Source organism: Tachypleus tridentatus, chromosome 8 (genome assembly GCF_004210375.1).
Source record: "Tachypleus tridentatus isolate NWPU-2018 chromosome 8, ASM421037v1, whole genome shotgun sequence".
NCBI lineage: Eukaryota > Metazoa > Arthropoda > Merostomata > Xiphosura > Limulidae > Tachypleus > Tachypleus tridentatus.
The window spans coordinates 69,147,604-69,165,524 of record NC_134832.1 but is presented as its reverse complement, the minus strand read 5'-3'; the positions used below and the strand labels follow the sequence as shown (position 1 = coordinate 69,165,524).

General features: G+C 35.4%; 1 protein-coding gene across 1 annotated transcript in view; it reads left to right on the top strand.

The window, feature by feature from the left end:
• The first annotated feature begins 300 nt into the window (after positions 1 to 300).
• The window catches only part of LOC143222586 (nonsense-mediated mRNA decay factor SMG5-like), a 30,662-nt gene continuing 13,041 nt past the window's right edge, over positions 301 to 17,921 (top strand). Inside the window, exons 1-5 of the mRNA XM_076449286.1 lie at positions 301 to 479; positions 1,679 to 1,825; positions 2,588 to 2,653; positions 2,932 to 3,088; positions 4,573 to 4,663. Of these exons, the coding sequence (XP_076305401.1) occupies positions 2,621 to 2,653; positions 2,932 to 3,088; positions 4,573 to 4,663 (281 nt within the window). The 5' untranslated portion in view covers positions 301 to 479; positions 1,679 to 1,825; positions 2,588 to 2,620. The remainder of the gene's footprint in view (positions 480 to 1,678; positions 1,826 to 2,587; positions 2,654 to 2,931; positions 3,089 to 4,572; positions 4,664 to 17,921) is intronic.

The window sequence follows — 17,921 nt, the reverse complement described above, 5'->3', positions numbered from 1 at the left end:
ATTGACTGAAGGCCCTTACTTTTGTGAAAATGACTGGATCTTTCACAAGAACAATACTGCAATCCACAATGCCCACAGCACAAAGGACTGTTTCATGGTGAATAACGTGATTCTTTTGGACCATCCAGCGTGTTTGCTCAAACTGAACCCCATTGAAAATGTTTGGGGGTGGATAGCAAGGTCTTTGATGTGAAAGAATTAGCAAAAGTATAATATTACTACATATATATAGACAGACAGAGCAACACCTGGTAGTTGTTGTGAACTTACTGGACTGCTTTAAGTTGCTGTAAGTTTAATGCTTGGTATTTTCCGATGCTAGTCCTCCAAGTGTTCAAGGTTTTGTCTGGAATGGACCAGAATGGAAACAAACACAGCCTTTGCCAGAGGACTTTACCCTACGTGGGCTAGCCCCACTTGAGAATTTTCACCTTCAGTTGGAATTTGATACATCCTATGGACTTAGTTTGAAAGAAGAAGTTAGTAATTGTTGATTTAAGTCAAATTAAATTACATGATTTATTTGCTTACATATAATAATAAAAACTCTGAATATGCAAAAGAAGTAATCTAGTAAAAGAAGAAAACTATCAGATTTTGACATAATAACCTTCTACAATATAAATATTTATCTCTGCTTAGTTTTTTTTGTTGTAGTTATTTGGAATTTTTAAAAGAAGTTCTATATGTGGAATTCTGACTAACCAGTTGTTATTTCATCTAGAAACAGTTGAATATGTAGCTTTTTTTGTATTACATGGTTGATCTTTATATTATAAATAATTATTATGTTACTGTGTAGTAAATTAAAACTTTATTGGATGATAAAACTTAAGTTTTTGTACAAATAATTTAGTGCACTTACCCTGTCACAACTCACATTTCATCCTTCCATAACTTAGAAATAACAACGTACTTTTGTTCAGGCAAATGTTTCAACATTTTTCTGCAGATGTTCTTCAGGTAAGTAGCTTAAGTGGGATGTGTGTGAAGGCTGTAAGCTTACAACTAACCCTGTAAAAGTGATATATTACAACAGTCTCTCTGTAATAACTTATAGTTGTTTGGCTCTGTTTCTTTGTTGTTGTTTTCCTGAATTACACGTTGTACTCAAGTTTAGTGATTGCATAAAGGCTTCTACAAGTCATTATATGCTAGTGGTTTATGTCTATTTAATTTGTGTAACGAGAGTGATGTAAGATTGTGGGATATAACACTGGAACATTCATTGTAACTGAACAATGTCATATATATGTTGTTACTGCCTTCATTCTGTGTAAACATAGTTACTTTTGTTACTTCAGTATCCAAACTTTTGTCATGAGAACACTGAAACTGGCCAGTTTAGATAAAATGCTTGTGTTTAATTTTTTTTTGCTCTCCAGCTTTCATTAGTTCTCTTAACTTTTTTACAATCATTTTGTGTGTTGTAATAATTAATGTTTATTTACCTGTTAGATATCAGTGGATATGTATTCTGGAATATCATATTATACCACTAATATGTAGACTTTTTGAGGGAAAAAAAAAGTTTATAAATTAATGTACACAATATTAATGAGATTGTTCAAAAGTGTTAAGTTGAATTTTGTGTTAATCTAGATTTGATTTTCTCACACAAGTGTATGAGCTAAAATGCACACATAAACATTTGTTTTTTTGCTTGTGGTGTTACTAGGTTTTTCTCTGCATACAGTGTCTTCACAATTTTGGCCAGTTATTAGCTAGGCTCCCAAAGACAGGAGTCAATTTTAACTCTGAAAAAGAATGCTTTACTGCAAGTAGCACAGAAAAAAGTTTCAGTGGAGCTGTAAGTACTGAGGCTGTAAGTTTATAACAATCTAAATGTTATTGTGTTATTGACTAGTTACTGGTGTCCATCTCTAAATGTTATTGTGTTATTGACTAGTTACTGGTGTCCATCTCTAAATGTTATTGTGTTATTGACTAGTTACTGGTGTCCATCTCTAAATGTTATTGTGTTATTGACTAGTTACTGTTATTGTGTCCTGGTGTCCATCTCTTTTCATAACTGTTTCTTTGTACACTTCTCTTTTGTTCTTTTTTTCTGTGTCTGTTATAAGCATTAATGATAAACCAAAAATTTGAATTTGATGCCGACTGAAGAAATGTGTAAATATTATGATAAGACAGTTAAAGAGTAAGTGAATATTTGTTTGAAACTTCCTGATGAAACCATAAACAACAGAAGAGTTTTGGAGAAAGAAAACTAACACTGGAAGTTTTTGTCTGACTTGTATGCACCATTATTCCAAAAACTGAATTGTGAATTTTTTATTAACTTTAGAGAAGTATTGAATTAATTTCATACTTCTGTTTTATGTCATTACACAAGAAGAAACCTTGCACTAATTACTAAATGATATATATGTATATATATATATATAAATGTGTGTGTGTGTATAGTTTCTAGGCAAAGATGAGACTTGTTTAGTTTAGTGCCTGGGTTTTAACAAGCAGAATAAATTACTTTGTTTTTATTTAACCTGTTAAATTTTATTCAGGTATTTGTTGTTTTCAAGAGTATTTTTTAGTGTTAATATTTTGAATTAATTATATTTCTCAGGGAGTTGAGCAACCTGTAGGTCAAAGAAAACAGATGATGTGGAACATGGCTCATCTGTGGTTGAAGGTAGGAATGTTGTGAAAAATATATTGTCATGACTCTATAGTATTATTAGAAATATAAATATATGTTAACTGTCTTATGTTGTATAAAGCATATCAGTTTATGATGTCAATTTATTTTTTATATATTTTTTGTTCTTGTTTGCAAATTCTACTTGACTAATATTTTAATGTTAGTGAATTTTCCTTTAGTATACAAATTTTTTAAATGATGAAACATATCAGTAATATTTTTTTGATTCATATGTCTAATATTTCACTGATATGGGTATGTGGATCTAGGCTGAAGTGAATGATTTGGAATCTAAAGTGAAAGGAGGAGGATTTCCCCAACTTTCCTCTTATCTGGTTCCTGACATTAGCTCCTTCTGTCAACATTTGGCATTGTTAAAGCAGCTGAGATTATTCAAGAGATTTGTTATTGTTGTGCCATCTGTTGGTAAGTACATTCAGTAGCACAGTTTACTTCTACTATTAGTTTTTGCTTCGTAATTAATAAATAAAACTGAAGGTTATAGATACTCTTGTTGAGTCAAGAGTGCTGAGAGCACAATATGAAAGTCAAACATAGAAAACTGTGTTATTCCCTTCTTACTCAGAGAGGTTGTTCCACTATAATTACTTCTAGAACCTTCTAAATGTGTGTTGAAAGTTTTTAATACAAATTTGTATTTCATCTGCTATTTTCTCAATTTTTAACACTATATTGGTGCTCTCTGTTTGACTGGCCTTGTAACCAACACAACAAAACATGATATCTTAATTATCCTTTCCTTCTTTTTAGGATGACTGCAGATTTCAGCAGAAAATTACAATTATTTATCCTAAATGGCAACAAGCTTGTAACAGTGTACTTCTGTTTTTAATTTTGTTTTGTTTCTCTTTTATTCATACTTCATTATAATCTATAGTAACAAAGTGCAGGGATTTTATTTTAAAAACAATTAGGATACGTCACCTATTATCTAACAACATATATTCTTTGTGCATTCCTCAAGGCAACAAAATTCCCATTTACCTTTTTTTTTAATCTAATCTATTAAATTTTTAATTTGTACATTTTAGGACTTTTTGGTTAAAGTTTACACATCTATAAAAAAAAATAACATGTTAAAGAAAAAAATTCAACACTTCAGGATTGAAACCTTTTTGATCTTGGAAGCTGATCTTCATCGAACCTAAGTTGGTTGTCCCAAAATAATTGTATAATTTTCAAATACTCATTTTGGAAATAAAGTTCAAAGAGTAAACCAGAATTACTCATACTTATCTTTCTTTCTAACTTACCTACTTATGAAAAGGTTTAAAACATTTCATTACCTAGTGGAATACTGATATCCTTTTACTAAAATGAATCAAAGACATTACAGTCACGTAGGTCATAGAATGGCTTTTTTATTGGTTATAAATATGTAATGTTAACAAGAAAGCATGAGTAAATAAATAATTTAGAAAGAGATCAGACATTCTTATTTTAATTTCTGGCCTGTTAGTATCTGTTATCAGAGTATCTAATTATGGAATATTGTAACACTTAAAGGGAAGAAAGAAAGCTTAAAACAAATAATTCAGAGCTAAAAGGTATTGTGTGACATGTAGAAATAAAGATTAAAAATTGACATAAATATATCCTTTTTAAACTAATTGAAACTTGAATTGTAAATTATGTATTGATGCCAAACATTTTCACGTGCATTGACAATAAAGTTGTTTAATTGCATTTTAACTGTAACTTAGTAAAAGTTATGATGTGCACTGAACACCATTGTATGACTTGAAACAATAATTCAGAGTTCAATATTGATTAAGTATTTTTTTCTCCTAATTATAAGTGCTTTTTTTGTGTGTTTGGCAAATGTAAGACATGATAGTTTGAATGTGATTTTATTATAACTACTTCTTTATTTCCTTACTTGTTATTAGTGACAGCTAGTCTTGATGAACGTCAGAAAGAAAGTGTGGGAGCAAGAGAAGCAATTAGATGGCTGAAAAATGAACTGAGGCATGGAACTAGGTGAGTAACGTTTTTTAGTTTTTACTGAATAACCTACAAGTAAAAATGTTGTGTTGGAATACAAGAAAATGTCTGCAAAAGTATAATATTTATCCAACCATAAATTTTTATATTCAGTTAAAAAAAATTAAAAACTAACATGTAATATACGTGTATTGTGTTGGAAAAAATACTTTGATTCTGTAACCTCCATTATTTTGGTTAAATAATTCATAGTTTATAATGTTAAAAACCATGTTTTAATACCTGTGATGAGCGCAGCACTGATTGGTAGCTCATTGTGTAGTTTGATTTTAAACACTAACCTGTTACCATACTCTTTTTGGTTTGGAAGTATAATTTGTCATCGGTTATTATTATTATTATTTGTTTGTTTTTTTCAATTTTTCTGTGCAAGTTTCATCTATGTTTTTATTCCCAATCTTGAAAATTGAAAATATTCTTTCCAACTTGTAAAGAAAAAAAATAATGCCCTACGTCACGAATTGGAAATTATCTCTATTCTTATACTTGCACTTGTTATTTCAAAATTCTAGGCATAGTTAAAAACATTCTTTATCTTTCAGAAGTCACACTCCGTTTGTCACCTTGTAATAATTTTCATCTTTCAAAAAAAAATTAAATTCAATAAAACTATTACTGCTATTTCTTAATATTTTCAGCTGGAAAATGATTGTTGTGAGGCAAATATTTTTGACTTAGTTATTACTTGCCGTCATATCATTTATAAACATCTAACTAGGGTTACACTACCTCTTTGTTTATTTCTGTATATAAATATATAATAATAAATAAATTCGAAACATTGTTTTGAATTGGTTTGATAGTATAAAAGGTACTAATATTGTTGAGTTTGTTTCTATGTATAAGTGTAATGATAATTAGGTTTAGGATATTTTCAAAACCTCATTAAAAAAAAGAGTAATTTCAAGTAACCAATCTTGGATTGAAGACCAGAGCTTACAAGTGTCTCATCCTGGTCCTCTAGACAGAGGTTGGTGTCAAGGCCTAGAATGTTTAAACTAAGAGCAGTGGTGAGAATTTTGAAGACAAGACCACAGTCAGTAGTGCAGTTTTATTAAATGAGATAAGTTTGGCTTAAAATAGACACTTTTGATACAACCATAACAGTCATAAATAGAAAAGTCTTAAAGAATAGGCTAAATAAGTTTTTGGTCAAAACAAAGATAAGGTTTGCGTCTTTACAGAATATACTTTGTTATAGTGGTACTCAAATGTTTTATGTTACTGCCAATAACAACAACAGATACACAAGTTTTACAAAGTGCAGTCCATCCCAGAATTTTTTGGTTGGAATTTCATCTTAACATCTGATGTATTACAAAATGGGATACTTCTCTTTGACACTGTATTGTGATTATTATTATTATTATTGCTTGTCTATTAATAATAATAGTTAGAAAAAAGTACCATTTGATAAATATATTTTTATAAGCTATGTCACAAAATTACCAGTTTATTACATTTTGTATAGCATTGCCAAATCAATGTGAAAACTTTTTCTCTAACTTTATTGTTATTTTGAACTAAACCTCTGAAAATTAATGCAATGAATACCTGAGCACATCCCTGTAATATCAGGACTACAACACAGGAATCATTTTTCAGAGTTCCTTAACAACTATTGCCATCCTTTCATAGGTTTATCAGTGACTTTTGGAATTTTTTTTTTCTTCAAATTTAGCTGTTGGTTATTTATTGAAGCCACTTGTGTGCATTTTACATGAAGAGAGGTTAAACAAAATATTTATTAAATCCGTTTATAATCTGTTTGGTCTCAATGATCTTTGCCTTTCATTTTTAACACATTGGATTCTGTTTTTTCAACGGAGAAATTTGAATATGCAAATTTGACAATTTTGGGCTGAATAAAAAAAAATTAAAACTGTTCCTTTAATTCTGAGAATTTTTGTGTGTGTATGTTTTACTAGGTACAGAGTATTACTAGTGACAAACAGAAGGTTAAATCTAAAATATGTGTGGTGTTTATCATACTACTCTTACTGTAGAAGTTTTACCTCAGAACTGCTTTCAGTATTGGTAAAGGTAATTCATCTTTCTTCAGAAATTTATATTGATTTTAAAATAGTGAACTTTGGTGTAGATAACTGATTTTCAGTGCAAACTGGGATGCATGAGACAGAAGAGACATATATCTTTGCTTAAGTTATAATTATTATTGCAAGTAGAAATCCTATGCTAAATGTAATTTTCATTTAAACAGTGACTCAAAATATGTATAAGGTATTTTTAATTGAGTACAGGTATCATACTTTAGTAACTTGGTATTCATTGAGCTACCACAATAAACAAATTCTGTAGTAGTCTTAGTTTTGAATGGATGTCGTAAATAACTTCTGGATACTTAGGTGAGAATCTCTGGTTTGTAACAAGGCAGTTTAAGTTATTGTTATATGTTATATTAGTATTTTCAAAATCAGTAACTTTTTCACACAAATAAGCTGTGAATGAAGTGCTTTTAAGTGAAGGATATTTCTGTCTATTATAAGTAAAATGCTGTTCCTTTCAAATTGAATTTCAAAATTTGATTTTAATTTGTTATTAAGATCATTGATATTTATGAATATCAAAAACCAAATTATCTATATTTATTGTAATCACAGAAAAATAAGAATAAACAATAACTCATAATAACTGCCTTTGCCTTTAACATTTTTTCATTCTTCATATTTTGATACTGAATTTATTTACATTTATACATACACAAGGTGCCTAGTTTGGTAAAAGATAACAAAGTAACATATTTAAATAATGAATTTATTCTGTTCTGTTTTTCTGTGACATTTCAGACATTTTTCAGGAAGTAAATACCATGTGACATAGAAACTGTATATTTTGTGGTTAATATAAGAAAACAATTTTTTACTGGGTTGGATATTGCTGCAGCATATACTACACTGTTTTTATAGTACACATGAAATCTTTTTAACATTACAGTAATATGTGCACACAAAAATATGTATTTAATTTTAGTAAATATGAGGCCTTTACTCTAACGTTTTAGCTTTCTTATTCATTTCTACCGTAGATTTTGTTTATTTCATTTATTTCTTACTTTATGTATTGATCAACACTTGCCACAATCAGGTCAAACTGTGAACATCATGATTTTTTTAGAGTTACATTCAAGATTTAATTAAACTATGTCGTTATTATGTATGAATAAAGTTGGCATCAAAATTTAATTAATATTTTATAAACTTTAAGTTCTTAACTTTACAAGGATTTATTTTAAAATGCCCAGTTTCTTTTGATATGAGAATGTGATACTTGCTTTTCAGGTTTTTCTTCTTCTCTGATTTATTTATCAACTCTCTGAAAAGTACAAAATTTAACATAAATTACTCATTATGATATAGATATTACTTAGGCAAAACATAATTTTCATAACTTTCTTGTTACTTATTTACAGAGCCATAAACTAGAAAATCAGAACCACCTTGCAACACCCATCTGTCATATCCTGTCTTACACAAATTGCCAATAGTTCACTTGGATATTTTATACCATATTATTTATAATGAATGGAAAGCCAAAGCTGTAATCTATAAAATGACGTAATTTTGTACATTGTCTGTTTCCATTTTTAGTTTCACATTTGTTCTCACTGGCATCACATCAACAAGCTCAGCTAGATTTTGAGGCTCTTATCACATAGTTAGAAAGCCGGAAAAATTATGATAATTATTGGAGATGTGTAATTCATCCATGTAATTTTTCTTTATTTTCTGGTGTACATCATATAATAACAATTAATAAGTTAGATGAGGTAAGATAAAGAGAAACAATAATAAACATTCTTCACAAGATTTTTCTTACTGTTATGTAATTTGATATGGTAATTTAAGCTTTGAGTTTCCAAGTAACTTACTACTTGTATGTGATGGGATTATTAGTTGGAGGCAGTTCAAAGGGCAATAAAATTTAAGTAAAAACAGATGTCTACTGTTTTAGTATAAATGTAGTTTGATGTTACATGTGAAGTTGCTTGAGAATGAAAAATGAAAAGATAATTTAGGTCAACCTTGTATATAGGGTACTGAAAAGTAAATTTTATAATTATTGAAAAGGTTTTTAGAGATTACATAAATTAGTAAATTTTCAAATGAATAAAAGTATTTTTAATTTTAACATGAAAGTCACTTTGCACTTGGACTAGTTAATAAAACTACTTGATAAATTTAGAGGCAAACCTTTATTAACAAGTACTTCATTAAAAATATGTATTTTTTATATACAGAGGTCTTGTAATGTTTACTGCCAAATTGTGTGAAAATACTAAAATATTAAAAGTAATAGTATGGAAATGAGAATGAGTATAAAATGGTTACAAACTTGGTTTATTTGACCGAGCTCATGTGAATAAGATTAATTAAAAGCAGCTACATACATTTTTGTTACCAATATGGTTTACACACTTCCAATTCCATCTGGAAGGTGCACAAATCCCTTTGATAGCTGAAATCAAGTTCTTAGGACTTCTTCTTGACAGTAAGCTGACTTTTATTCCACATATTAATTAGCTTAAAGACAAATTACAACAGTACTGAATATGCTTTGCATCCTCTTTTCCACCTCTTGGGGAGCTAATAAGTGCTCTGTACTTAAGATCTATAATTTTATCTAAGAAGGACTGTCAGTCTCTTGACTGTCCCCTCGGTGTGGATTCCTGTGCGTGGTGAGGGACCTCCCAGGGAAGGTTCTGTTCTATCTGGTTACCTTCTCTGGGATCTAAACATCCACCCACGTGTTTGCCGTGCGTGGCGACCCGTGAAGGGGAGGAGAGGATCCTGGTGGTTGAGGGGTCCAACCCTAACACACCACTTTGGCCTCGAATTCCTGTAGACGGGCGGCCTTTGGGTGGCCCCACTTGGGTCAATCGGCTGGTCCACTTGGGCTAGAGTCAACCAAGTACCAGTGTTGGAAGTTCTCAACGGGTGTTGTGGACATTGTGCCTGATGCTGGTGTTTGGGTATAGTGCTCAAGAAACCCTGGCGTTGCTGCATTGTCCTTGCGTGACTTTGTAGTGCGTCCCCTTGTAGGGCTCCATGGTGGGTGGGGTCAGTGGGTACCGAAATTTTTCCTTTTCCTATGGATCCTCAAAAAATTTAAATAAAATTGTAAAAAAACAGTCAATGGGTAAGCGACCACGTCTTGAATACTCAGAACAGCAATCTTCAACATCAGAAACACACGTACCTCATTTTCTTATATTACATTCTCTTTTGGAAAAACCTTTAGGGCAAATGTCCCCTTTTTTTATTCAAAAGGGACTAGAGGGACTTGCTGGCTCTCCAAAATCAGTAAAGAAACTTCGATCTGGTGACATATTAGTTGAAACATCCACATCCCAACACAGTGAACTCCTGTTGAAATCAAAGGCAATTGGGGATATACCTATTAAGGTTACACCCCATGCTACCTTGAATTCTTCACGAGGAGGTATTGTTGAAAGGGATTTGAAGAACGTTCCCGAGTCAGAGATTCTCGCTGGTCTCTCCACTCAAGGAGTTTCTGCAGTGAGGCGCATCTCCACTTGCAAAGATGGAATTACACTGCCAACAGATACCCTCGTTTTAACATTTACTTCACCACGTGCATCTGTCACCATCAAGGCAGGTTATCTCATTTGCAGGGTTCGGCCATACATATCAAACCCTCTTCGATGTTTCCAATGTCAGAGATTCGGCCACTCAAAGACATCTTGTCGTGGTTCCCTGACATGTGCTCGTTGTGGAGGCAAGGACCACGATGCCTATGACTGTGACATGAACCCACATTGCATAAACTGCAATGGTTCTCACCCCTCTTACTTTCATTCTTGCCCAAAATGGTTGGAGGAAAAAGAGGTGCAGCGTTTGAAAACGACACATAACATTAGTTATCCTGAGGCTCGGAAATTGCTGTCCACAACTCCATCTCGGACATATGCTGCTGCACTTCATTCCACAACTACAGTGGGAGTGCAGACAGATCTCTCTGTGCCTCCAAAGAATCGTTTTCAAAACAAATGAAAAGCCTTTTGACCTCCGTGGTTAAAAGGTTGATGAATCAACTACCACACCTATCTCTGTCCCTCCCATACCTTCCAACACACCTCAAGATCCACGTCCTTCAGTTTCAAATACAGGCATTTCTTCTGATACATCTTTTCTCCCACCACAAGAGACAAAACAATTATTCGTTCGCGTCCTCAGTCACTGGATTCCCCTTCCAATAACAAAAACCTGCCCACCTGACCCAGAGCAGGATCCATGGAGGTTGATAGACCTCCTCCAACTAAAGACAGTAAAGAAAAAAGACATGGTCGTAAACCGAAGGGTTCTCCAGCCACTTCACCTACCCATTCTTAAAAATGGCCACCTTGATACAATGGAACTGTCGAGGTTTACGTTCTAATCTGGATGATATCAAAACGCTGATTGCTTCCTACCATCCTGTTTGTCTTTCTTTACAAGAAACATTTCTCAAAACTGCTGATACTGTCTCCATTCGGCAGTTTTCTCTGTACAGAAATGACAGGTTGTGTGATGGTCGAGTACATGGAGGGGTGGCACTGTTGGTTGATCAACACGTGCCCACCCTGTCTTTGTCACTCAACACACCCTTGGAGGCTGTAGCCATCCGTGTTTCCTTGGGTCATACCATCACTGTTTGTTCTCTGTACCTGTCCCCTGGAAAGACATATGATCAATCAGATCTGGATGCTCTCGTTGAACAATTGCCATCTCCATTTCTAATCCTAGGGATTTTAATGGACATCATCCCCTCTGGGAAGTGCTATTATTGATGGGAGGGGCCGATCTGTAGAGCGGATGCTCTCTGATCACAATCTTTCTCTTTTCAATACTGGTTCTTCCACTTACTTTCATGCACCTAGTCAGTCCTTTACCGCTATTGATCTCTCAGTTTGCTCCCCTTCATTATTCTCCCATTTTTCATGGAGGGTTGACAGTAATCCACTAGGCAGTGATCATTTTCCAATCCTTATAAGAGAGACTGGCGTGGTCGATGCCACCCTACCAGCGTGCCCGGTGGAAGCTGGATCAGGCAGACTGGTCCACTTTCACTGCTCTCGCAGAACTTGATCCTGTCATCGTAAATCAGCCATCAATAGACGACTGTGTAGCAGCGGTAACTGACTGTATTACACATGCAGCTGCTCAGTGTATTCCTAAAACCTCGACACGTTTTCCACGATATCCTCGTCCGTGGTGGAATCCTGCTTGCCACTTAGCACGGAAGGCTCAAAAGCGGGCCTGGGATACTTTTCGTAGATATCCCACACTTTCAAACCGGGTTGCTTTCCAACGGGCCCGTGCACATGCTAGGTGGGTAAGACGTCACAGCCAGAAGGAATCTTGGATTAAGTTCACAACCAGTATATCTTCTACCACCAGTTCCAAGATCATATGGGACAGGATTCGAAAGGTTAATGGACACTACAATTCTATCCCCTCTCGATCTTACTCTCTGATGGTCAGGAGGTGACTGATGTTGAACATCGCTAACACTCTAGGTGAAAGCTTTTGCCGGGTATCTAGCACTTCTGCTTGTTCCTCCACCTTCCTGGCCATCAAGACTCGGGCGGAGCGATCACCTCTTTCCTTTCGAACTGACTGTTTCTTTGACTATAATCGTCCCTTTACCCTGGTGGAACTAAAAATGGCCCTTCATCGGTCTGCCAGTACGTCTGTTGGACCGGATGATATTCATTATGACATGCTGCACCATCTATCTCCTGCTTCTCTTGATGTCCTTCTGATTGTTTTCAACCGGATCTGGCAGGAGAATGTTTTTCCTGATGCTTGGCACCAGGCTATTATTTTACCTTTCTCTAAGCCAGGGAAAGATCCCAAGATTCCTTCAAACTACCGTCCAATTGCTTTGACGAGCTGTCTCTGTAAGACATTAGAAAGGATGGTTAATGCTCGTCTTGTTTGGTTCCTTAAATCAAACAACCTCCTCTCGCCCACCCAGTGTGGGTTCCGTCGACAGCACTCCACCACAGACCACCTAATTCGTCTTGACACATCTATCAGAGAAGCCTTTCTCAACTGCCAACATCTTGTATCAATATTCTTTGACATAGAGAAGGCTTACGACACAACATGGAGGTATGGCGTTTTGCGAGACCTCCATACATATGGGTTACGTGGCCATCTACCCATGTTTATTAAAAATTTTTTAATGGACAGGAGATTCCAAGTTCGTGTGGGTTCGACACTTTCCCGTTCTTTTGTACAGGAACTTGGAGTCCCTCAAGGCTGTGTATTGAGTGTTACACTCTTCAGTATAAAGATAAATGCCATCACTGAACAACTCCCTCTCACTGTTGCGAATGGGCTGTATGTCGACGACTTTCACATCTCATGTCAGTCGTCAAACATGAGATATATTGAGCGGCAACTACAAACCGCCCTCAATTGTGTACGGAAGTGGACTATGGCGAACGGCTTTAATTTCTCTCTCTCCAAAACTGTATGCATGCACTTTTGCCGTCGACGGGGTATTCACCCTGATCCTGAACTTCATATCGGTGGAGTTTTGCTGCCAGTTGTCCTGGAGACCAAGTTCTTGGGGCTTATCTTTGATCGTAAACTGACCTTTATACCACACTTAAAGCAGCTTGGTCAAATGCACAAGAGCACTGAACATCCTCCGTGTTCTCTCTTCTACCAGTTGGGGGCAGATCGCTGTTCAATGTTAAAGGTATATCGTGCTCTTATTAGATCGAAACTCGATTATGGATCAATGGTCTATGGCTCTGCCAGACCCTCGCCTTAAAGATGCTGGACCCGTTCATCACCAAGGACTTGACTCTGCACTGGGGCTTTCCGTACCTCTCCAGTTCAAAGTATATACATTGAATCTCATGAACCTTCTCTACACCTTCGCCGTTTGCAACTATCTTTACAATATACTTGAAACTTCATTCCTTACCAAAGCATCCCACCTGGAAATGTGTTTTCCTTCCTCGGTGGGCAGTACTTTTCAGAACAGACGATCTGTCATTGCTCCGTTTGGCCTTCGCATCCGGAAGCAATTGGATGAATTGGGTCTGTCCTTGGATAACATTGCATGTTCCACAGGTCGGCCCATCCCACCATGGCTTATTACAGCCCCAAATGTGACCTTTCTTTCAGTCACCTAAAAAGGCAGATACTCCAGATTGGAAGTACCGTCTTTTATTCAATGAATATCTTTCAAACAATCATTCAGTTCCTATTTATACAGATGGTTCCAAATCAGGTAATTCAGTGGGCTCTGCTATGGTTTGCTATGGGTCAGTAGTTGCACGCAGAATCCCTTCTACAGCTTCTGTGTTCACTGCTGAACTGTATGCCATATCTCTTGCCCTGGATCATATTGCAGCTGAGCAGTACTCCAACTGCACTATTTATACTGATTCGCTTAGTTCTATACTTGCCTTGGAATCGCTCACGTTAGCTCACATCCTATTCTCGCTGATATTCGAAACCGACTGGCCCATTTCTCATTAGCAGCTACTTCAATCCAGTTTTTCTGGATACCAGGCCATGTTGGTATTCGTGGGAATGAGCTTGCAGACATGGCAGCTAAATATGTCCGCTTCAGCACCATCACTCCTATGCCTATTCCGTTCATGGACTATGGTGTTGTCTTCAAGGGTCGGCTCCATACCAGCTGGCAGTCCACTTGGAGTGAGCAACATGACAACAAACTTTTTCAAATCAAACCCAAAATTGGACTTTGGCCATCTAGCTTCCGTAAAGTTCGGAAGGAGGAAGTTGTTCTCACTAGGCTATGCATTGGTCACAGTTTTTTAACTCATCATTTTCTTTTATCTGGAACTGATGCACCAATGTGTAATTTGTGTAACACTCAAATCACTATCAGCCACGTTTTACTTTCTTGCCATCGTTACAATTCTCAACGACGGCAATATTTTAAACATATTTTTCCCAGGGTCAATCTGTAACATTGGACAGAGTTATTGGTGATGGTGACTCTGTCCACCTTGATAATGTTTTTAATTTTTAATGGCCATTAACCTTTTAATCTCATTTAAGTGTTGCATGTTTATTCATTACACCTTTTAATTGTGGTTCCTTTTTTACAGTTTTAATCTCTGTCATTCAATTTGACATTGGACAATGGCCAGAACATTAAATAACTCGACACCAGGACTGGAAAGGCCAACTTCAGGTGACTAACGCTCCTGTTTGAACTATCCGTTTGAACTACTCGTTAGTCATCCTGGCGAGTTGTTATTATACTTTTACTGCATATCATTTCACACTTTTACTACTTAACTTTTTAGTACTGGCCATATTGACTCATAACCCGGAACCAGGACTGGAAAGACCAACTTCAGGTGACTGACGGTGGTTTTTATACTTACCTGTTAGTCTTCCTGGCGGGTTACGATCATTACCATTCTGCTACAGGTAGTTCTTTACAACTTTGTTGACTGGATGTCAACATTGGTTTTTACGCCATTTTCTGTCTTAATTGCCGTTTTGCTTTTATCTTCAATTACTTCTACAAATTTTACTCCATTTACTTGACTTTATCCTTTTACTGGACATTTGGCTACTCATTATTATGATTTTGCGGAGTGTCTTTTAAAACTTTTATTTTCTTTTACATTTTGATAATAGCTGCTATGACACATAACCCAGAACCAGGACTGGAAAGACCAACTTCAGGTGACTGACGGTGGTTCTTGAACTTACCTGTTAGTCTTCCTGGCGGGTTATGATCATTACCTTTTTGCTAGAGTAATACCTTACAACTTCTTATACTCTGCATTCTATCTTAACATTGTAGACTAGGTGTCAACATTGGTTTTATACTTTTTTGTTTTACCTTCATTTCCATTTATGTCTATTACTACATTTATTTATTTATTTTTATTTTTTTTTTACATTTTACCGAATGTCTGGCGCAGATAGCCTCGCTGCTTTGTGCCATAAAACACTAAATCAATCAATCAATCAATCAAACTCTTGACTGCACTTCATCCAGGGGCTTCCTGCATTTCACCAGTCCAGAGTTTGTAAACAAAATCATATGAAGATTACTTCTCGTATGTTTTCAAGTATCTTTAAATTATGTTGCAAAGCTCTGACCTCTGCCACAGTATCCCATCTGCCATTGTATCTTTATGCCTTATTGGGCTATGTATTTTGCAGATAGGTAGTCTAAGATTTATACCTTTGGCCTCCGTATTTAGGCAAAGTTGACTGAGATGATTCTGACATTTCATCCTGCTACAGAATCTTATAATCAGCTCATCTCACCATGGATTCTTGCTTTCTCCACTTGTTATTCCTTGAGTCACCTAAAGAACTTGGATACTTCTGCCTGAAAGCACAGTGGCATTTATTTAAGAAACACTTTTCAAGTTACTTTTTTTTTACAGATAACTCAATATCAGTTGACCATGGGTTCATCTGTGGTTTGCAACAACTTTGTATTAGTTTAACAGTTTCCTTCATGCTCTGTGTTCATTATTCAGTTGTATGTAATATCACTTGCTCTGAAATATATAGAAGTTAGCACTACTCTAATTGTATAATCTCTACTGACTCTCTTAATACTATGAAGGCTGTGAAGCCACTTAATATTAGTTCTCATTAAGTTGTCTTGAGTGTTGTAAAATGAATGTACTATTTCTCCCTATCACTTCTTTCTGTACAGTTTTTCAGCCAGCCATTTTTCACCTTTTTAACCATTCCAATCATGATCATTTGTTATGCCTGTTAGGACTCTGTAGTGTTAAGTGACTCATACTGACTCATATCAACATGCTAAGAATCAATTGTTCATATATTGGATCCTTTGTTTTCCTGTGACTTATCTTCCATTACCTTCATAAGGTGGCTTTGTAAATGATTTACATAAGCCTATAATAAATTATCATTACAGAAGAGGAATCTTCTGTAGGTTGCATCTTACTAGATTCATCATATTTCTATGTCATTAACCATCCCAGTTGAATTGCCCTCTATAAGACATTGAGTGGGCTGGTATGTGGACTACTACTACTAATTTTCTATTTCAGTTCTTACATTATCTGGCAGTTTCCTTTTCTGAATGCTTTCAATTTTACTACATCTGTTAGACTCTAACAGGTAATTTTCTCAATCATATAGTATTTCATTCCAGTATACCTTTATTTTTTGCTGGATCCCTTCTCTGTTTCACACTAACAACAATTTTAATTATAATTACTATGGGCTGCAACAGGCTGTGTTGAAATGAGGTGTTCCATAAGACTATCTAGACACATATTGGATGGTATCACCTTATTATGGACTGCCACTCATGGACAATCACAAGTAGAGCTAAAGGAAATCCTGGTTGTCCCTGCCTATCATCAGGTTGTATAAACTGGGATCAGTTTACTTTCAGACATGTAGGAAACTTGGTTCACATATTGCACAGATTTCAGAGTACTGTTCCTCAGGTCCCTCCAATGCTTTTTATCTCCCAGACGTTACCAGTGATCCTTGGGAGTCCGTACCAACCACAGTTTTCTGTTGTTGGAGTGGCAGACAAAAGCTTTTCCTTCAGATTGTTTGAGCATGTTTCTCCACTCTAGGAGAAGAGGGCAAAGTGGGGGGCCTTCATACTTTGTTTTCTCCAAGTGTAAGTAGGAGTGGCACCAGCCTCCATGGGAGTGTACTTGTACAGTTCAGATTTAACACAAAGCTATCTGGTTGTTGAGTGCATGGCCATCCTATTTTATCAATGTTGATTTCATTTATTGTTCATGGAAGGTGATCCACTATCTTCTCATAATTCTGAAAGTGAAGTGGTCCTATTCTAGGTCCTTGATTGAGCACAGGTCCCATGGATGCATCCTGATGGATGGGTTCTATATATATATATATATATATATATATATATATATATATAACCATTCTGTTCAAAATACAGCAATGGTGTTCTGATGGTGTAAAGAGTATACCATCCCTTAAATTGAGTGGCATCATAGAATTAAACATCTAAATGCAGTTCTCCTCTTCAATTGGATGTGCTCATCCTATCCTCATGCAGATGTTTGAATCCTGCAGGCTGGTTTATGAATATCAAGAGAGCCAATCAACTTTAGTCCTCACACAGGTTTGGGGTTGTCCATCTGTCTCCCTTGATTCTTCCTTCTGTGAATTGGGTAATGGAAAGTAAGCAGTATATTTCTGTTTCTGTCTTGGGCACTCCCTCATTC